Raw genomic sequence first — 22644 nt, forward strand, 5'->3', positions numbered from 1 at the left:
TTTTTTCGGTAAAATCTCTGGCGTCGATATGCGTTGTTGGGTTCCCCTTAATGTGCTCGTTTGTGCTCGCTGAGTGAACAAAGTGCTCCCGCCTTGAAACCCCAACGGTGAGCCCACCGATCGGTGCGAATGCTGCACCAAACAAACCGGTCCCGGAGCGTATAGATGTGCTTCATCCCGTGTGTCGACGTCAAAAAACGCTAAAAATCATCTTTCAAAGTTAATAAGGGCGCTCGGGGAAGAAACTAGAGTTCACGATTATTTTGGTCAATATTGAATTCACGATTATTGAAACGATTATTTTTGAGTTTGAAATCATGATGCATTTATTCAGCATTTCCCTCCATAAATACTCTTTGTAACTGAGAACTTTGAAATTTCCCCTTTAAAAAAATGCACCAAATATTCAAGTAGAAAATGCAAAAAAACGTCAACTTCTATAAAGCATTTAATGAATAAAATAAATATACAAAAACCTTTTTTTTTTATATAGTTTCAACTCGATTAAATTAGTTTGGAGATCGTTTGACCCAAAAATCTAAATCACGATCAAACTTCGATTAATTGCCCTAGAAGAGCCTGCTGGCCAAACGTAGGCTTCGGGGCCTGTGCTCCTTTATATAGACGCCCGGTCGGGGGCGTGATCAAGCTGGACAGGGGAACCCAAACAGGTCTGACCATAGCGCTGCACAGAGGTGACGCTCCCCATTCGAGGCCTGTCAGGGAGCCCAATCTCATCCATCACTACGGCTGCCCTACAGAAGACACTGTCCACCCCCTCAGCCTCTCTCCTGCATCCTCCACGCCCAGAGGGCCGGGAGGCACCAGAGCAGGTTGGAACGTAAATCTCTGGTGTTCCAGAGCACAAAAGAGGGCATTATACCCCCCCCCCCCCCCCCCCCCACTCGTTACAATAACGACGGCGAGCCGGACCCGACTCCAGCCGCGAGCTGTGTCGATGAACGAGCGCCCCCTCCCCTGCATCTCCAGTCTGAAGCGACCCTGAAAAAGGGAATGAGCCTCTTCTGCAGTCCGGAACACCGGACCCTCGGAAGATGGAGAAAACCTAGCCCCCGGCAGCCGGTGGGAAGGGAATCCCCCATTCATCACCTCGCCCACCACAGCCGAGACTTCGTCGGTGTGTGTGTGCGCTATTCTTGTACCTTTCCAGCCCTTCATTTCCCTTGAGGATGGTGGGGGGGGGGTGGTCGTCTAGTCTGGCTGTGCTTTCACTGGTTTTCCGCTGGCCTACTTTTTGATTATGTGGCCTGACCTTAAAACTCAACGTGCATTTATTATTTCACCCCAAAATGCCAGGGTATTCTTTGGAGTCGCCCAATCGCTGCTCTGCACATGGGAACCTGTCTCTCCTGCTGCTGGAGCGAGGCGTACTCTGAGCTACCAGGAATAATGTAATGTTCTGTTAAAATGGAGGGGGGGGGTAAAAGAACGGTTACTTGCAGAATCAGTGTTTCCTCTCGTCCAACGGAATGAGGGGCCGTATTCCGCCATAATCACTGCTTTTCAAACACATCCCACGAGAAGCACTAAAGGGAACTCCAAGAGAAATGTACGCTATCCCAAAACACCACATGGGATGTGAATTAACGACCACATCGTGTTCGAATAAGGGGACTAGGTAAAGCCTTCCAAAAACATTGGCTTGCAATGTAACCAGCGAATGCTCATCACAAATCCGACTGCGGCATTCAAGTGTTTCTGCATGTATAATAAGCGTTTGGCAGATACAGAAACATTATTTGCATTAAATAATCCCCCAACTGTCAAATGGGCATTAGTGAGCTCATGTCATGCTAAAATAAGCCTTACATGCAGCAGTATCAAATGCCATTACCAGCTAATAAGCATAACGTGTTCGTTCACAACGGGTCAATCAAACGAACTCCCGCACTCGCCACCCATAATGACGCCCCTCTACACATCTGGACTTCTGATCCAAGCTCATGAAGCCAGCCGTGGCATCACCCCACCTCCAGCCTCACTGTCACTATTCCCAGACGGGTGACACACAAAACAATAATAATAACCCCCACACACACACAACACAAATAACTAATCTGAGACCAAAGAGAAAGGGACATATATGATTAGCAGAGGTCTCTCTCTCTCTCTCTCTCTCTCTCTTTCTCTCTCCCCCCCCTCCCCCGGTCCCTGATGCTTTATCTATCTACTCCCTCTCCCTTTGGTCTAATTATCAAGGGCTCGCAGAGACATGGCGGTCATGGATTTATGAAACTGAGAGGCGACGAGAGGATTGATCTAATCCACACAACGCGCAAGGGCACGGCCACCTTCCCATGGTGGTCGCCCGGCTCTACGTCGTCAATGGGATGTCACTGGCCCAGGGAGTTATTACCGCGAGCGTGGAAAGGAGCCATCTACAACGGAGACGGGGAAAAAAACTAAAGGATTTCTTTGGGGAAATTCCAGGGTTAACCAGTAGTTAACGTGTTCTAAATAGTATAACCCGACACGTCTCAGAGAGATGGACTACACTATGTGACAGTTCAATTCTATTTTTTGCGATTCAATAAAGGTTAGAAAGTTTAGGTGTTAGACTAGGTTAAGTTTAGTAATTAGGGTAAAAGTGAGTTTAGGTGCAAGGTTGGAGATTGATTTGTTTAGGTAGACTATTAGGATAGGGTTAGGGTTGGTTGGTAAGGGTTACTTTCCGTAGTTTAGATATTAGTTAGCTACGTGTTCTTTTTCATCGTGTTTTCATAAACTGTTCATGAGTTACTCGTGATGATTTGTTCACCATCTGATGAAATATATTCCAGTGGCAGTCCTAGAACTATGGTCCTGCAGTCTCTGGTGCATCATGTAAATACTCCTCAACCCAAGACGAGAGTAGCACATCAAATGGAGGAGCCCCCCCCCCCAACACACACACAGACACCCCTTTCTTAATCAACAGATAGGTATCCCGAGGGGAGCCACCATCTGGTCCTCGCGCCACACACACACCTGCCTATGAGGGTCACCTCTCCTGTGACGCATCCCGCTGCCTTATAGCATGTAGCGGGAACGCTGCCAGGAACAGCACACTGCAGGGCTGGGCTTTGGCCATTACACACACACTCACACGCACACTCACAAGTCCATATGTGTGCATGTGTAAATAAATAAGAGAGCTAGAGAGTGGGGGGGAGGGAGCAGGGGGGGGAATGGGAGGGAGAGAGAGAGCGATAGAGAGCAAGACAGAGAACAATAGAGAGCGATAGAGAGAGAGAGAGAGAGAGCGAGAGCGATATAGAGCGAGAGGGAGAGAGAGGGAGAGAGCGAGAGAGAGAGAGACAATATAGAGCGAGAGAGAGAGGGAGACAATATAGAGCGAGAGAGTGAGAGAGAGAGAGAAAATATAGAGCGAGAGAGAGAGAGGGAGACAATATAGAGCGAGCGAGCGAGAGAGAAAGAGAGCGAGAAAGAGAGTGATAGGGAGAGCAGGGCAGAGCGAGAGCGCTCAGAAGACCTGCCAGACTAAAGACACGTTATCGACGAGACAGCAGGGCTGATGTCGTCGGGGTCGGGGAAGGGACGGTGGTAATGGGGGTGCAGGGCTGGGTGGGGTTCCTCTAGTGTCGGAGGACACTGCTGGGCACCACTACAATCAGGCCACTCACTGCAATCAACATGACACCATCAGCGGGGCACTCATACACCGACCCTATCAAGTCTGCTCTCCGGGGACCCTTCATTGCGTCCGGGCGGGCCCAGATTCGCTCCTGGCATGAAGGTGACTGATAGCTGTGGCACGGAGAGGAGCTGGTGTGAGTGATGGGACGTGTTTGGTCCATGAAGGCGTTGTCCGGGAAACACAGGACTCTTGTGAGGAGAAGAGTCCTGTGAGGAGCGGGCCGGTGTTCTCCTCATGGCCCCCAGAATAGTCAGCGATCAGAAAGCACGTGTGAGCTAACGGCAACAACTAGTTCATAGTACCGTCGCATGCCGTCAGAGTCGACCGCGATGCTGCAGGCGAACTCTTCATGGACAATGATCATGTTTCGGGGAATGTGGTTAAAAATACCCCCGTACCACTTGGGAGTGTGGGGGTATTTTTAAGTATGAGAATGGGCATGATAATGGTTTGCAGAAACTCCCATACCAGCCTCGAACGTGAGCCGTCTACAGGGCAAGGCGTGGATGGGATTCCATGTCAGGCTGACCAAACTACCCTCCAGCCCACCGAAGCCCCTGATTTATAATTATGAGCACAATCATCAATTCCATAAAAACGTCCATAAAGCGTAATGAGCAGAATAATTATGAATATGATATAGACGGCCTAATCTCATACCACAATGCTAGAAATAGATGAGAGACGTTGAGACGTTTGAATTGCATTAAGTTGAGCTGGGAAGCCACAATTTCATTCATTCGTTGCATCTTTCCGATGATCCTTTCTTTAAAAAAATGAAACACATTTACAGATAAGATTTTTTTTTGGTCTTCTTATTGATCTTTCATCTGAAAGGAACACCTGGGAGGACAGTTTTAGTTAAGACTTAGCTAAAATTGCCCTCCTAGTTGTTACTTGAGTACTATTTATATATTCTATTACATATACTATTTATATAAAAATGATATATGTATAAATATACATATATATAATGTATATATATTGATATACATACATCATATATAAACTATTGTATATACCTACATTACTATTTACTGTAAAGACTTAAAACTCACGTACACTCCAGTGTACGTGAGTTTAAGGGTATACAGTAAATTACCATGGAAACGACATCGTCGAGGCCATACTGCGAGCGCTGTGACACATGGGAACAAAAGGCGAGGAGGGGGTGACAACAGCTGGGGAAGACATGTATTCCTCCAAAGGTCACCCAGTGACTTTTTCAAGACTGATGGAAATGCCACTGGCTACATTGTCTGTTAGCATTTAGTCGCCCAGAATACAGAGAGGAGAAACCACGGCCCCAGCACGATCAAACTGTGAGCAGGGGTTGGGCTATGGACACATTAGCATTTACTTCTTCTGGCTCAACTTGCATGTGCTGTTAAAGCAATGTACGGCACTTTGAAAAGCATTATAGCTTTATAAATATAATTAAGAATCAGCCAGTACATTACCTTCAGCATTAACTTATATGGAAAATTTCACCAGCTTTAATGGTCAGCTTTTAACCCATAAAAAAACAATACAGTTGCAACAATTCTTATTATTTTTAAGGGAAATCCATCAAATCTAGCTTTATTGTATACAGGGAATGTGTGAACCCAACAATTCGAAGTGCTTGGCACTTCAGTAAGGATAAACAACCTTACTGTACCCAAAGCGATATATTGCTTTTGTCTTGCATCTGACAAATGGACTCATTGTAAGTCACTTTGGATAAAAGCTTCGGCTGAATGCCCTGAACGAAAAAGTCAAATCGAAACGACTTAAAATAACGAACCCTCACGCGAGAACATTGCGCGACAGTGTACATTTCTGTCCTTCCTCCCGATGCACGGCCTGCGTGTGTGCTGTGGTCGCGGGACTCACCACTTGGTTGCGTGCGCGGTGGTAGGGCTGGATGATGGGCAGCCCCAGGGGCGTCTCCCACTCCACGGTGCGGCCAGACTTGGAGATCAGCCGGGCGCTGTCAGTGAGCCAGTCCTGGAACGACGAGACAGGGAACACCCATCACAGGTTACCAGAGAGGGGAGGGCTCTCCAGGGGAGGCAGACCCGCAGTTCCCCGGCACAGAGGGGTCAACGGCGGTGTGTGTGGAGTGTGTGTGTGTGCGAGTATGCCAGGAAAACATTGCCGTTGTTTGCACAGTGCATGGCAATTGGCAAATTGATTTGTTTGCCTAACTTCTGCAGTGGGGCTGTTTTGCATAAATCCAAAAGGCAGTGGACAGAAAGCGAGCACGACTGCATGGTGAATGGAGACTCTCCTGTGATCACCTGCCCCAGTCTATGAACTCTTCTGTAAAAATAACCCAGCGGTGCGGGGGGGAAAATTGTTGCACACTGAACAGCCGGCGGCGCGACCGCGCTGTCGGCGTAAGCTCTTTCTGCCCACGATTAATCTCAGAGAAACAGGTAGCCCCGTTCATGTCCCACAGGTATCCCCGTGCACACAGTGCAGAGACATAGACACGCATAGCGGCGAGCACAGCCGGCACGCACGCAGGCACACACACACACACACACACACACTACAAAGTACAGACAGACCGAGAACAGGCACAGGAAAGTCAAATGCTTCCCAGCAATTCTACGCAGCAGTCGATACAGCCCAATTCTATTCATGAGCTGCTCCACACCCTCTCTCTCTCTAGCTCTACCTCTCTCTCTCTCTAGCTCTAGCTCTCTCTACCTCTCTCTAGCTCCCTCTCTCTCTAACTCTACCTCTCTATCTCTCTCTCTAGCTCCCTCTCTCCCTCTAGCTCTACCTCTCTCTCTCTCTCTCTCTCTAGCTCCCTCCCTCTCTCTAGCTCTACCTCTCTCTCTCTAGCTCCCACTCTCTCTAGCTCTACCTCTCTCTCTCTCTCTCTCTAGCTCCCACTCTCCCTCTAGCTCTACCTCTCTCTCTCTCTCTAGCTCCCACTCTCTCTCTAACTATACCTCTCTCTCTCTCTCTAGCTCCCTCTCTCCCTCTAGCTCTACCTCTCTCTCTCTCTCTCTCTCTAGCTGCCTCTCTCCCTCTAGCTCTACCTCTCTCTCTCTCTCTCTCTAGCTCCCACTCTCCCTCTAGCTCTACCTCTCTCTCTCTCTCTAGCTCCCACTCTCTCTCTAACTATACCTCTCTCTCTCTCTAGCTCCCTCTCTCCCTCTAGCTCTACCTCTCTCTCTCTCTCTCTCTAGCTGCCTCTCTCCCTCTCCAAGTGTCTTCTGCTCTACTCTTCCCTCCCTCCCTCCGTCTACAGCCAGACACGAGATAAAGACAACGATGGCTTACTTTTAAAAGAAAAAGAGACAGAAAGAATGAGCCACGTCGATAGAGACACCGATAAGACGGATGAATCATGAGGATGAAGAGGGATAAAGAGGGGAAGAGAAAGGCGGGGAACGGGCACGTCAGAAAAGTGAGGCCAATGATGAGGAATCTCGGTATTGATCTTCTCGCTCGAACCCGCCACACCTCTGCAGGATGTGACCTATTTAAGAGAGGCACATATTCACTGAAGCGCGCACACACACACACACACACACACAAAAAACGATAACACATGTGCATCCACACACACACACACACACACACACACACACATAACCCCCTGCTGGGAACAGAAAAGGTGAATTCTTCATCTCAGCCGCCGTTGTCTCACAGATTTCCCAGCAGGGGTGGGAACACGCACACAAACACACACACCCACACACTGTTGTTCTCCATCTGCACTGCCACCAGGTGTACCCTCTAAATGAATTGGACCTTTAAGTGGACTCTGGGTGATGAATGGTTCCAGCTGCTGGCGTAATAGTAAATACAGCTATCCTTTCATAAGTGTGAATGAAAAACCAGCGTCTATATTTGGTACTGGGTCAGCGACGGCTCCTCCCGGAGACGTGATACGAGCGTGTGTGTGTGGCCGTGTACGTGCAGACTTCCAGGCGGCTACTTCAAAGTGCATCTGTGGCCTCGCTTCTGTGTTCCCTCCCGAATTGGAAAATAAAGGCGTGTTGATTTGACAGGAGAAATCCATCCAGCGTAGGGTACTACAAAAGCAGACTGGAAGACAACCTGATGGCTGTATGACAACCGGCGTGGCTAACTTTTGATCATTTAGATGAATATAGATGACATATCAAAAGGTGAAAAACAAATGACAAAAAACAACATATTTCATTCATGATTTCAGGCTCATGGGGAGAGCAGTGAAGTGTTGGTGAACAAAGACAAGCCCGCAGCTTGGACTTTTTCAATCAACAGCCCCCATTCTTACTAATAATCCCAAGCGATGGGGCTTCAAGTCAATGGGCTGATTAAAAAAATACCAATATAATGGCGATGAGGGTTCCTAGTAGGCCTACCTGGATCTCTCGGGTTCCAGTGAACATCTCCTTCAGCCCGCTGAACACCTGACGCACCAGGTAATGGGACGCGTCCCACACATACTCCTGAGAACACAAAGGCAGAGAATCACATGTTTCAAAAACAACGACAACACAGAACTCACTTTCCTACTGTAAATATAAGGAGTGCAAACAACATCACGGCCAGAAAGAACCCAAAGAACATGGGTGTGTTCAGGGCCGTAGCCAGGGTTTGAAATGTAGGATATCAGTTGCAGGGGTTCAGTTTTGTTAGGGGGGGAAGGGGGGAGGGGTTGTCACACACACAAAGTAACAAGCCTCTGAATTAAGAATGAATAATTAAGCATTTACTCATCTCGGAGTAGTTCTCACTGGCTGCTAACTGTATTCTGCTTCTAAATTCGGTGACCCCATAGCTACGGGCGCAGGTGTGCTCACCCTGTGTGAGGGGTGAACGCGTGGCGAGCCGAATGGCCCATCCAAACTGACACGCACGTCGTCACGGCGACAACATCTCTACCCCCGGCCCCCGCTTCCCTCTCACGCTGCTGCGATGCTCCGAGCCGCCCCCTCTGTGATCATCACTCACACAATTACCGCCGCCCCGACCCCTCGCCGCTTACACATTAGAGGCATTGAGCATAAGTCCTTTAACACGATCCTGGGGGCTTTTTTGATGAGAAGATACACTTGAGAGGGAGAAGGAGAGTGGTGTCACGGTATCATCGCAGGCGTATCGTACGGACAACGCGATTAGCGGTGGGCTCCGTGCGAGGGTTGGTCTCGGGCCGTCCAAACAGGAGGGCGCCGTCGGGAGGTTTGAGAACGCTCGGTGTGATTTGATACTCCGGCGGAGGAGGGCGGCCGATCGATCAGACGGCCTATCCTCCAGCACCGCCTCAATTAGAGAGCTATTTTTGAGAGCTGTTTTATAAAGCGAGACTGGCCAGAGTTGCGTCCGTAGGACTGGCCAAGCAGGCAGGATAACACACACACAAAGACACACCGACAGAAACACATACACGTTTGGTATTCTTAATGACATCATGGTGTTCTTAAGGTATTGGCATTATATCATAGTCATATAATCATCAGGCATAATTTAAGTTGGCTACCGGTATATAATCATAGATTATGAAATCATGTTTCTAAGAATCGGAAACGCTTAGATGACTATCATTGAGAAAATGACGAAGGGAAACTAACTAATTATCTTATTTTATATTATAATGGTGATTATTAAGATTACAATCATTATTATTATGGTATATATAATTAAATCTGCTGTCTTTTGTACCACGAAACAGGACCATACCTGCTTTAGTGTGAGGTGAGATTATTACAGGGAGACCACCTAGTGCACCCCCACTCCTCTAAAAATAGAACCAGACAGGGCACACAAGCAGGGAGGAGCACTCGACCATACACCTCCTCCTCCTCCTCCTCCACCACCACCACCTCCTCCTCCTCGTCCTCCACCACCACCACCACCACCACCACCTCCTCCTCCTCCTCCTCCACCACCACCACCTCCTCCTCCTCCACCACCACCACCTCCTCCTCCACCACCACTACCACCTCCACCACCACCACCACCTCAACCTCCTCCACCACTACCACCTCCTGCTCCTCTTCCTCCTCCTCCTCCTCCACCACTACCACCTCCACCACCACCACCACCACCACCTCCTCCTCCTCCTCCTCCTCCTCCTCCACCCCCTCCCCCCCCATCAGGCCCAGACACGCCCCCCGTACCTTGGGGAACTCCTCAATCTCCTTGAGTCTCTTCTCTATCTGCAGGCGGCCGCCGTAGCGCGTGACCCCGTACACCAGCGTCATCACCGTCTGCTTCACCACCTTCCTGCTGATGTAGCCCTCCAGCACCTGGGCGATCTTCAGCCCCTTCTCCGCGTCGCGTACCCGGAACTCCTCCACCTGACGCGCACACGCGAGGGCAGACAGGTGAGAAAGCACGCACGCACGCACACACGCACGCACGCACATGCACGCATACACGCGGGTAAACATGTAAGGCCGCATGCACGCAGACAACCACACACACGCAGACGACTACACACACGCAGACGCACGCACGCACGCACGCACACACACACACACACACACACACACACACACACACACACACACACACACACACACACACACACACACACACACACACACACACACACACACACACACACACACACACACACACACACACACACAGGCCATCAGCATGTAGGGCAATCATGACGTCGCCTGGAACGATTGCAGCCAATCACTTGGGTTATTTTGCAGAGCGACTGAGACGGAACAAAAACAGTGGTTATCTTTAGATGGCACTGGCGTTGTACGTTTAATGCGCGGGGGTCAGTGACTGGTTGAGCATCCCATTTAGGGCTGCTTCGATTCACATTTGCCGACTTTATGGACTCTAATTCGGTGGAATCAGCTTCCACGGAATCAGGAATGAGCTGGAGAGAGCCAGGTGTGGCGTGGTTTCAGCAGACGCAGCTGCAGGCGCCTGATTAATAGAGTTGATATGGGACTGGGCTTGGTCTGAGTTCCTCTCTCGCAGTGAGGGGTACCCGCAGGACTCGGTTGGAGCGGATACCTGGAAGTAAACTTGCTACACAAACATAGACTTAGAGGCTAAAGAAATGTAATGCCTTTAAGCGTGCAGTTAATCACGAAATATTGTCCAATGTCCAGTCTTTGGACCAAGACTAATCTGAATGAAATGTGTCCTATTTCAACAAGCTATTTTGTTTGACAAGAGAATATCCTCCGTCACCACTGTGCGCTTCTTTTCTAAACCTTCAAACGGTCCGTCTCGGGCGAGGCTTGGACCAACTCGGGGCGTTTAAACCGGCAGCGGAAAACGCAAATCCGCGCTACGACACGGTAGGGCGCGGCACGGCCAAAACCGCTAATGGAAACAGGCCAATAATGTTCACAGGCTTTAGGAAACCCCACTCCACTGCCTGTCAGGCTGCCGGCTGCTTGGCAACCCAGCCGAGGGAGCCCTGTGTGCCAGGCCGGTCCCCTCCTCAGCAGACTCACTTAGCGTCTCCTCCGGTACAGGAGGAGAGCAGCAAAGAAAGGAAATCAATCGGTCGACTATGAAGTCCAACTTGTTCTCTCTGTGCGATAAGCAGGCTCATGGCAGGGCGGAGCGTTCTAAATTGGTTCTGGGTGCCTCGGGGAACGGCCCCGAGCTCTCCATAGGGAGAGGAGGTCTGCTTAGACTGCTCAGCCATGCAGGACGGGAAACAGCAGAAAGTCCGCGGCGCGAGACGCACGGCGTAAACCCCGGCAAACTTTTAATTTTATTCATGACACTCGCAATCCCCCCGGCCGCTGTGGGACCCGAAGTCGTTCATCTGAATGCAAAAGGAAACTAACGGAACGCACGGGGAACAGGAACGAGCTAGGGGATGAACGTCGGAATGCAGTTGACTGTTTTGCTGCTAATATAAAGCCCTCTGGAAAGCCTGTTTGTTTGAGGGCGCTGATTGAACAAACAGACCTCTCCTTCCCTTACACGCGTGTTGCTGGTATGGGGGGGCGCGGATAGATGGACAACACCGTCGGCAGGGCACAGGCAAAGCAAACACACTGTCCAATGGAACAGCAGGACGGCAAAACTGTCCTGCTGTTTTGCCGTCCTGCGATGGCGATGTTTCCATGGAGATGTCGTATTGTTTACAAAGAACAAATCAAATATTCTCGATAAAAATACCATTTAATTCCGGTTGTTGCACCGACATGAGAAGCTTGTTTTCCAGTACGCCTGTGTTTTCTCCTAGGGAGCATTCGGTTGTAATTTCCGTTGCAGATGACAGCAAAAAGTGAAAATATTTGAAATATGCTGCTGTTCATTTTCCACCGGCCTCGCTTCATTTTACCGTCCGGCTCTTTTGCTCCACGTAAATGCCATCCGGGTTTGCTGCCAACCATGTGCACTGAATCCATGTGAACTGAAGCCATGTGAACTGAACCAGTGTCAACTGAACCCATTTGAAGTGAACCCATATGAACTGAAACCACATGAACTGAACCCAGGTGAAGTGAACCCATATGAACTGAACCCATTTGAAGTGAACCCATATGAACTGAACCCATTTGAAGTGAATCCATATGAACTGAAACCACGTGAACTGAACCCAGGTGAAGTGAACCTATATGAACTGAACCCATTTGAAGTGAACCCATATGAACTGAAACCACGTGAACTGAACCCATAAGAACTGAAACCACGTGAACTGAACCCAGGTGAAGTGAACCCATATGAACTGAACCCATTTGAAGTGAACCCATATGAACTGAAACCACGTGAACTGAACCCAGGTGAAGTGAACCCATATGAACTGAACCCATTTGAAGTGAACCCAGGTGAACGCAGCATTGCGGCCGGGACGGACGGCAGACGGACGGACACTGACCTGCTGGGCTACCCCACTGTACACGTCCTGGGGCACGTCACAGGGCATGAGGTTGACGGACGTGGCGCCGATGACGTCGCGGCCGAGCGCGGCATAGTGCTGCAGTCCGTTGCACGATCCGTCCTGCGGGAACGAGCAGAAGGCGACGGGTGTCAGTGAGTGGACTGCATTTACACAGCGCTGTTCTAAACAGTGGCCACACAAAGCGCTTTACAATATCACCTAACATTCACCCAAAAGACAAAAGCCCCAATATACGAGGCAAGGCCGACACTAACATGCCTACCCTAGAGATACAGTCATGAATCTTCTCCTCAAATTCCTAGGGTGGTCTCAATCAAATGGTGAATGGTAAATGGACTGCATTTATAAAGCGCTTTTCTAACCACTGGTCACTCACAGCGCTTTACAATACTGCCTACCATTCACCCAGCCATGCACACATTCACACAGCGACGGCGGAGTCAACCACGCAGGGCGACAGCCAGCTCGTCGGGGGCAGTCGGGGTGAGGTGTCTTGCTCAGGTACACAATTACAATTACAATTAGGGCATCTAGCAGACGCTTTTATCCAAAGCGACTTACATCGGTTAATATACACATTGACACACCGACGGCAGAGTCAACCATGCAAGGCGACAGCCAGCTCGCCAGGAGCAGTTAGGGTTAAGTGCCTTGCTCAGGGACACCGCGACACTCGGCTAGGAGGAGCCGGGGATCGAACCAGCAACCTTCCGGTTACCAGCCAACAGGCTCTACCTGCCGAGCCACATGCCACCGCTCACTCGCTCACACGGAGAAAGTGAGTGAGTGAGTGAGGCCGGACCGCAGCCCACCACGCCAGTGAACAGAAGACCGTATCCACAGTGCTGGGGGGGGGGGGGGAGGATATGAAAGAAAGTGGTGGTGAAGGAACTGTGGGCACGGAGAAAGGGAAATGAAAAGTTTTTTTCATTTCTAAGAGAAATCAGAGACGTGGTGGTCGGGGAGATATGGAGGGGGGGTCATTAGTACTCTCTTGATGACATAGTGCGGGCCCCCAGTGCGTCCCACATCTCAGCGCATTAAAACTGAGCATAGTGCGGCTGGGGTAGAAAATACCAAAGATTAACGATAAAAGGGCATCTGTGCAAAAAAGGCATTTCTCTTAAAAGCCACATCTGGACGTTGGGAGAGAGACATTAAATAAGGAGCACTTACTGCACCAGCGGATAAAAGGTTGTAGGACAACCAGGTCATTAATGGTGTTCCCAGGGGCCTACTGTAGAATATTATTAGTACATTAAAAAAAGGAGATCAAAGCTACGCCGACCAGGAATAGCAGATACTGTGAGCGGGTTATTCTCTTTGGTTTGTAAGCGATGTTTTGCCTGCAAAACTATCTTATAACTTTCTGATGGGGCGGCATGTGGCTCAGGAGGTAGAGCGGGTTAGCTGGTAACCGGAAGGTTGCTAGTTCGATCCCTGGCCCCTCCTAGCTGTGAGTGTCGAGGTGTCCCTGAGCGAGACACCTCAACCCACCTGCTCCAGACGAGCTGGCCGTCGCCTTGCATGGTTGACACCGACGTCATGTGTGAATGTGTGCATGAATGGGTGAATGTTAGGCACTAGTGTAAAGCGCTGTGAGTGGCCACAGGTTAATAAAGGCGCTGTTTAAATGCAGTACATTTACTATGCGGTATGCGAGAGAGTTACCTGGTGGACATGGAAGGGGAACGAGACTACGGGGTGTGTGAGAAAGTTACCTGGTGGACATGGAAGGGGAACGAGACTACGGGGTGTGTGAGAGAGTTACCTGGTGGACATGGAAGGGGAACGAGACTACGGGGTGTGTGAGAGAGTTACCTGGTGGACGGGGAAGGGGAAAGACACTACGGGGTGTGTGAGAGAGTTACCTGGTGGACTGGGAAGTGGGAGATGTATTGTGCCGGGTCGGGGGAGCGCACCGCGCTGGCGATCTCCATGCAGCAGCCCAGGGCCTGCCACGGCTCGTCTGCATCCATCCACCACTTCCTCCCCTGGTGGAGCCAAGAGCAAAACACAGGCAATTGTTTAACCCTCCATACAACCACTTGTGGAGTGGAAGGGACTTTCTTATCGTAGCATATAGAGGGATATTTGAACTGGCACTTGATGTACGCACGTATTGTTTGTTGTACGTCCTTGCACTTCAAAATAATACTTTGCATTGTGTAGCGTCTTATCTTAGTCACCTTTTTGTATACGGGGAATGGGTTAACCTAGCGATTGTTAGTGCTTGGTACTTGGTTCTATGTACACAATTTTTCGACAGTAAGTGAACCGACTATACATTGTCGTCATCGTAAGGAGCCCTTTAATAAAAACAAGTGCTGTTAGTAGTTACAATGCTAGATGCTGTATCAGTATAAACTCTTTATCGGCCGACACTCAAGCTCAGGAATCGGTATTGGGACAGAAAACATGGTATCGGAGCATCTCCGTGTGGAAGTAGTGCCCTACGTTGAGCGGGTTGTCCGCAGAGTCCAGGATGTCCTCCATGAGGCTGTTGGCGTACTCCAGCCGGCCCTCCAGCGAGCTCCTCTTCTTCAGCCCCGTCAGGTTCACCAGGTGGACCTTCACCCAGTCCAGCCCCTTGGGCCCCAGCGGCTTGCCCTCGGCGAACACCAGCAGCGCCCGCGTCACGTCGCTGCCCAGGTGGTTGAAGTACGGCGGGCACGGGTAGGTGCGGCCCCGGAAGTCCATGTTGTGCGGGAACCAGAACTTCTTGTCCCGCATGTGGTTGGCGATGGACAGCTTGTACAGCGCGTCCATGCGCAGGCTGTGCATCTCGCTGTACTTCTTCTTGGCCTTCACCACCTCCTTCTTCATGTGGGCCTTCTCGGCCGAGGTGAAGGCCGGGTCGTTGGCGTTGAAGTGGGGCACCTTGGGCGCCTCCGACAGCGGCGGCGGCACGCCCAGCTTGTCGCTGCCGCGCCGGTTGAAGACGGAGACGATGATGTCGAGCAGCGGCCCGTTCACCCGCCAGGCGCAGCTGGCCAGCTGGTTGAGGGAGTCGAGCACGGGGTGCAGCCTGCGGCAGCGCTCCAGCAGCCGCTCGTGCTGCGTGGCGCCGTCCACCGAGCGCATCAGCTTGGTGGGCGACAGCAGGTAGCCGCCGTACTTGGCGGAGATCCAGGGCACCGGCGGGCACAGCATGGGCATCACGTAGGAGTCAAAGGTCAGCCGGGTCTCCGTGGCCTCCTGCTGGATCTGGGTGAGGAGGGGGTGGGGCTTGATGAAGCCCACCTGTGGCGGAGCAGAGGCGCACAGGGTCACGGAGAGGTAAAGTGTGTGCGTGTGCGCGTGTAGGCAGCATCGGCAGGAAGGCAACTATAAAAAAAAAGCTTTGCTTGATTACGTTCACTAATTTAGTTTAAAAATCAGAGCAATCTGTAGTGTCCACATGCATTGCAGTTTGCATAATCAGGTTAATTCACCACATGATATAAATCAGTTTCATGGCACTATAAATCAGGTTTTCGTTCCCTTTTAAAGCCTGTCAGATTTTGCCCCTCCCAGTGAATATGTGGGAGACTCAAAATAAAAAGCTCTAGCCTGGCTCGGATGGCATGAGTGGGAGAGGTTTTGGGAATCCCCCGTTAAAACAAAGGCATCCTTAAGAGTTCTCTGTACTGCAAGGTTCCAAGGCACCCAGGAGTCCATAGCGGGGTGGCTCTCCCTGTTCCAGCGCCCCGGTTCCAGGGCAGTAACTCAGCCTGTCTATTAGGAGCGGGCTGGAACACGGAGGGATTAGCCTGAGACCTATTCATCTCACTCAACCTCTCCCCTCGCCCCTAGGCTCACAGATGGCGGGGAAGGGGCGTTACTATTGATCCGCTCCTGATCGTCTGAGGGGAAGCGGAGCTTCGCAAGGGAAGGGGCTGGATGCGCAGGGGGGATGGGGGGCAGGGCTCAACATACAGATGGATACCCCTCCATAGAGGAGGGCTAAGTCTTTGCATTTCTAGGAACATGACATACATTTTCTTTCGATTTTAGTTCTTGCGTCTTCTTTTTTTTTCAGATGTCCCGGCTTATGTAACAAAAAACAAACCTTCTGCACCTTAATCCCGTTGTCATGGCAGCTTACTTGATAAAGCCTTATCTGACTGATCCGACGGCTCTCATTAGGGTAGGCCCAGGTGACTTCTGTGGGGCTTATGGCCCCACATGAGGCCCCATAAGCCCCACACAAGGCCCCTCTTTCATGGGACACCGCAGGGTCGGATATATGGAGCTCAGGTTCCCCTATAGAGGCTGGCGTCTATATAGTAAGGGAAGACCATGCCCTCATCGTTGCACAACGAAGCGATGGCTACGGTTATTTTTTATGGTTGCGTCATAAAATAAAACGACGCTGTCTTGTTTAATCGTCTCTTTCGGAAGTCAACATAGTCATTAAGGAGACACCTTTCCTAAAGGGACTTGTGCAGTGAATACAGATGTAAGCCGGTAGAGATTAGCGCTCTTGCTCAAAGGTACGATAAGCTAGACGGGCTAACCATCCAACAGGGATCGAACCAGCCAAGAGTCAAACCCATGATTCATTAGGGCGTCGACCTGAACCTATTTTAAAGTGACTACCTCAATCTATTTTAAAGACACCATCCCATTTCACCATGAGGACAAATACACTACGCATGTACCAATTCATCATGGACCTATTCATCATGGACCTATTCGTCATGGACCAATTCATCATGTCCCTAATCATCATGTGTACCACTCGTCCGTTGTCGTCAAGGTATTTGTGGATGCGTGGAGGGGATCACCTGTCGGGTACTGCGGAAGGTGTACATGTGGTAGAGGATGGGGATGAGCTTCCTCTCGTAGGCCGGGTTCAGGATGTCGCTGTTGATCTTCAGGTTCTTCACCATCAGGTCCACCATGTAGGTGCCCAGCTCCACGCCGATGATGTAGGGCCACTGAAGCTCCTCCCCCTGCAGGGTGGGGCCCGACGGGTTCTCCGCCTCCAGCTTCAGCCACTGCTCCCTGGGGAGGGTCACGTAGTCCTGGACACAGACCGCGGGACACACCGATTTCAATTCATACACATTCACGCCGACGGCGCAGTCGACCAACCGCGCAAGGCGACGGCCAGCGCGTCAGGAGCAGTTAGGGTTGAGGTGTCTTGCTCAGGGACACCTCGGCACTCGGGGTGTCGGGAGTCGGGGAACCGAAACTAGCAACCTCCCGGTCACCCGGTGCCTTATGTGTGGAACCAGATGCCCGTCCTCTACCTCTGTGTCCTTGGCCAGCAGGTCGGTGTAGCCGCTGTAGACGGAGCCCAGCTTCTCCACCATCAGGTCCTGTCCCTTCTGGCGGATGGAGCACTTGGTGTAGACCCTGTTGCCCAGGTCCCTGGCCAGGACCTTCAGAGACTCTCCGCTCAGGGGCAGGTTGGATACACTCTGCAGGAACACAGCACCCTCCTCGGTCATTATGAAGAGCTCAATACATTTTAGATTTGTTTTTATTTAGTGACCATCTTATTGAACAGGGATACCATACTGCTAAAAGGCAGTCCCGGGTTATGGTATCAAGTTATTTAATGAAGTTATTTGCCTGAGGGATTCCACTTTGATGTGGACCAAGTCTAAGTCATGATGTGGATCGGGTCTGATGATGTGGATCATGATGTGGATCATGACTGTTGGTCTGTGGGTCACGCTACCTGTATCATAATGTCCACGTATTCCTTGTCGTCGAGAAGGCAGAGGTAGGGGTAGAGGTTGAGCTTGTAGTCTCTGCTTTTGGTGCTGGCCAGGATCATCTTCCTCTCCTTCAGCGCCGCGAGGAGGGTCTTCCTCCACTGGGACCGCAGTTCCTCCAGGAGCGTCCTCTGATAGGGCGAGACACATGTCAATCATCCCGTTGTCTGATATACACAGGATCATCTCAGAGCCAGCAGACCTGCTATGTTATACATACAGAGTCGCCTTTTTCATTATAAAAATAAAAAAAAGTAATATTTTTAAGTGCATTTCTACACTGGCCACTTGACCCGATGTTGATTGAAAGCCTTAAAAGGCCCCTTTTTACAGTTTACTGCTGCCGGCAAAGTATGTGTATGCCCATTACACGCTTACAGATTTCCGCTTCCAGCGACATGAAATAAATATGAAGCAAAAGAAAGTGAAACGCCCTTTTCACCCAGACTCGAACTTGTCTGCCTTCAGACATAAGATAGTATTCTAAAGTCTGACTTGTGAGAGTAGAAACAGCCTAAAGACCTAACAAACACACAGCGTTGGATCTGTCGCCTCAGGTGAGTAATTGAATTGTTCTCTACACAGAGCTTGATGGGAATGTATACAAATGGACCCCCTTTGTCTCCAAACCGCCAGGACAGATGCTAAACAATTACACAAAGCACAAACGAGGAGATGGAAAAACAATTATCAAAGCCCCTCTCCTGGATTCCTATTTCATCAGAATCAGAAGGGTTGTTTAACTGCGAGAAGCCAGGGATGAGCTCGCTCGCAGTGAAGACACATCAGTAAAACACGACAGAGTGTGATCGAGTGAGCGAGTGAGGGAGTGAGGTAGGGAGGGAGAGAGAGACGAGGCATGTGTGACTGGGCATTTAACGAGCTGGTTAGGCTGGCTTTGTCCTGCCTGCTGGAGACGAGAACATTGGAATGATCGGAGACTCACCGCACGTAGGCCAGAGGAGACAGAACTTCCTTTCTAGACCATCAGAAAGAAAGATGTGGAGAACTGTGTGACAGCATGCAGTCTGTGTGCGTGCATGCGTGATTGCGTGTGTGCGTACGTGTGTGTGATGCTGTGTGTGTGTGTGTGCCTATACAAGTGTATGAAGGGTGTGAGAATGCATCACACACAGTGTGGGGGGCTTGCATCACACCTGCCAGACCCTCGGTGGGTCTGAGCGCGAGCACAGGCCCAGCCACGGGTGGCTGGGGGGGGCAGAAAGTTGACTCAGCGTCCCCGCGCCTCCAGCACAACGATACAGTGTCATGCTGCTTTGGCACGCCTTTCAATGCTTCGACACCCCCCCCCCCCCCGACTCCCTCCCTCCCTCCCTGCCGGACCTCCCATCCACCCTCCCCACCTTCGGTGTGGCCTATCTTCCCCGAGCAGGGAGGCCCTGGCTGGGAACGCAAATGCCAGAGCTGGCGAGGCGAAGATGCTTTGGGAATATAATGTTCTTGCCACTCATGGCCCCCGCTGCATAATATAACAGATTCTCCTTCTTCAATGGGAAGGATCAGTAGCCCGGCCAATGTGGGAAAACTGCTGAGGCGTGCAGAACAACACCCGCAGAAGTGATGCTACACGCTGATTGTCTTATTTATAATTTTCCTCTGACAGAACCGGCGTTGCCTGACGCTAGTCACACGACATCAAAGGGGGCAAATGTCTCAAGAGGAAAAAAAGATTGAATTGCATGTGCGTACCTTGGAGTCATAATTATAATAATATACCTATGTATCTTAATTAAGTTAAATAATGATTCAACAGCATGCTAGTGCTTGATTAAAAGTTAGGGCTGAATGCTATAATGGCAATTAGAACCCATTCATTGGAATTTCCAAACTTCAACATGAGACGAGATTGAACATAGAAAGTATCCCCAGCCTTGAGTTTGAGCAGCAAACCAACAACCTCAGGATCATCATCACGGTGCTGCGTGCCGTCTTCATTACACAACGGTATAAACAAGGAAATGCTAATTATAGATCTTCTATCATTAGGTGGCCGCAGGGGTTGAGCGGGGTTCAGTGGGGGTTCCCTACTGGCGTTACTTCCCCTGAACCCCCATCTGATCAGAGACACAAACAGGCCTTCCCCTCGGTAAAAACACTTTCATAGATGGGCACCAAAAATAAACTTTTTTCATCGAGTACACACGGGTAAGTCGCTTACCCGTGTGCGACTTACTGTAGTTAATGTATTAGTATGTCAATGCTAGTAGTATGTTAATGTGGTAGTGGTAGTAGTATAGCAGTAGTATTAGTATAGCATTAGTAGTAGTAGAAGTAGAAGTAGTAGTATGGAGTATGGTAATATGGAGTGGTCCTACCATATTTGCATTGTACTCTGGGATTTGCCTGTACTAGCAGTATTGGTAGTAGTAGTACGAATAGTAGTACCCTAGTGTTACCCTAACATCTTGGCAATGTGCTTTGTGATGGGCCTGTACTAGTAGTACTAGTAGTAGTAGTACTAGTTCTAGAAGTAGTAGTAGTAGTAGTGTTGTCCTACCATCTTGGCTATGTGCTCTGTGATGGGCCTGTACTAGCAGTACTAGTTCTAGTAGTAGTAGTAGTAGTAGTAGTAGTAGTATTTTGTCCTACCATCTTGGCTATGTGCTCTGTGATGGGCCTGTACTAGCATTACTAGTTCTAGTAGTAGTAGTAGTAGTAGTAGTGTTGTCCTACCATCTTTGCTATGTGCTCTGTGATGGGCCTGTACTAGCAGTACTAGTTCTAGTAGTAGTAGTAGTAGTAGTGTTGTCCTACCATCTTGGCTATGTGCTCTGTGATGGTTCTGACGGTCTCCACGGACTCGATGGTGACGGTGCAGCCCTGCTCCACCTTCAGCTGCTGGCCGAAGCGCTCCTGCAGCTCCTCCCGGGTGAAGTCCAGCTTGGGGTAGCGGTGGCCCTCTCTCTGGATGGACACAACGCAACAGTATGGGTAGGTGATTGAGTTTAACTAACTGAACAAAGTGTACGTGCTGGCAATAATACTAGGATAAGCATCTTGTCCTAGCTATCTTTGTTGTGTACTGGGAATGTGTTAACCTAGAGTTTGTTAGTGCTTGGCACTTGGTTCCATGAACATCCTTACTGTACCGACAGAGATATATTGTTTCTGTTTCTTCTGAAAATATATTTATTGTAAGTCGCTTTGGATAAAAGCGTAAAGTATTAACAAGTTGAACAAATGTAAAATGATCAGAACAAATCGAATGACCTTCTAGTACATGCATTTCAACACTGCAGCCCCCATCTCTCTGAACTGAATCTACAACCCAGCAAAAAGGAGATAAAAAACAAGCTTGATGTTTTGCTTTGTGTAGGCTGGGGTTGGCCTTTCTATGCCACTACTGTCAAGAATCAGCTATTGGAAAGATAAAGACTGCACTAAACGCATTTATTTTAATGGTTATCATTTGACTAGGTGAATGAACGAGTGCATGAGCAATCAGTTTAACTCATCAGCATCCTGCTATGCTAGCAGTGACTGCATCCAACAAGTGGTGGGTGAGAGTCTCTCTCTCTCCCTATTTCTCTCTCCATATATGGCCCCCTGCTATGCCATCTAATGCTTCACGATTCTGCCTGCGTCGACATGCTCCTCCAATTACAAGCTGGCAGACGATATTCATATCAACCAGTAGTTAATCTTTAATATAACACTCAACTCGAGATTATTTTAGATTGCACAATTCCACTCAACGTATGTGATAATGTAATCATATAAACCAATTACATTTCTGGTTTTGCTGATTATTTTCAGATGGCCTGTTGTATACAGGTCTGTGTTTGGGTTAAGCACATTGAACCCTTGAGACGGAGAGCAATCTGACAGTACAAAGGGGGAAATAGAAATAATATGACGTCATGTAAATTATGGTTGGTGGAATTTTGAAATTTGGTGAACAACTGAACACTTCATGTAATGAATAAATATAAGACATTCATAGCAATGCACAAATCTGCAAAATAAAAACAAAAATACACAAAAAAGAAAAATTGAACATTTCGTAATCTTCCCAATAACGCGTCTTAAAAACACAAATTTACCATGAATGCAGATCAACCTCTTGACTTCTCCTACGAGTGTTCCTGATAGGCCGCTGGCGCTTCTACTCTAACAACCCCGCGCTCCTCCCGCCGCGCTGGGCCACATTAATAATTTGTGTCCCGTAATCACATGTAGACAGCGGGGGGGGCCATATGGAAGACGCCTATGTTGACAAATGCCTGGCCTCCAGAACCAGCCCAGCAGATATGAAAATGCCCTTCCACCCCATCTCTCCGAACCTAATTAAGACCAAACGACTTGAGGCGACCAAATCACCCGGGGCTGGATGGCTCAGTAATTAAAACGCCAGCGTTCGTATGGGTTAATGTACATGCATGTGCGCACACACACGCACACGCACCACATGCCGACACACATACTGACAC

General features: G+C 49.6%; 1 protein-coding gene across 1 annotated transcript in view; it reads right to left on the minus strand.

The window, feature by feature from the left end:
- The window catches only part of polrmt (polymerase (RNA) mitochondrial (DNA directed)), a gene marked incomplete at its 5' end in the record, with an annotated part of 42230 nt that overhangs the window by 9342 nt on the left and 10244 nt on the right, over positions 1-22644 (minus strand). Inside the window, 10 exons of the mRNA XM_079739172.1 lie at positions 5534-5647; positions 8011-8097; positions 9769-9948; positions 12462-12584; positions 14357-14479; positions 14943-15728; positions 17255-17494; positions 17723-17893; positions 18157-18324; positions 20969-21118. Coding sequence (XP_079595298.1) covers positions 5534-5647; positions 8011-8097; positions 9769-9948; positions 12462-12584; positions 14357-14479; positions 14943-15728; positions 17255-17494; positions 17723-17893; positions 18157-18324; positions 20969-21118 — 2142 coding nt within the window. The remainder of the gene's footprint in view (positions 1-5533; positions 5648-8010; positions 8098-9768; positions 9949-12461; positions 12585-14356; positions 14480-14942; positions 15729-17254; positions 17495-17722; positions 17894-18156; positions 18325-20968; positions 21119-22644) is intronic.

Source organism: Pollachius pollachius, assembly GCF_949987615.1.
Source record: "Pollachius pollachius genome assembly, chromosome: 7".
Taxonomy (NCBI): Eukaryota; Metazoa; Chordata; class Actinopteri; order Gadiformes; family Gadidae; genus Pollachius; species Pollachius pollachius.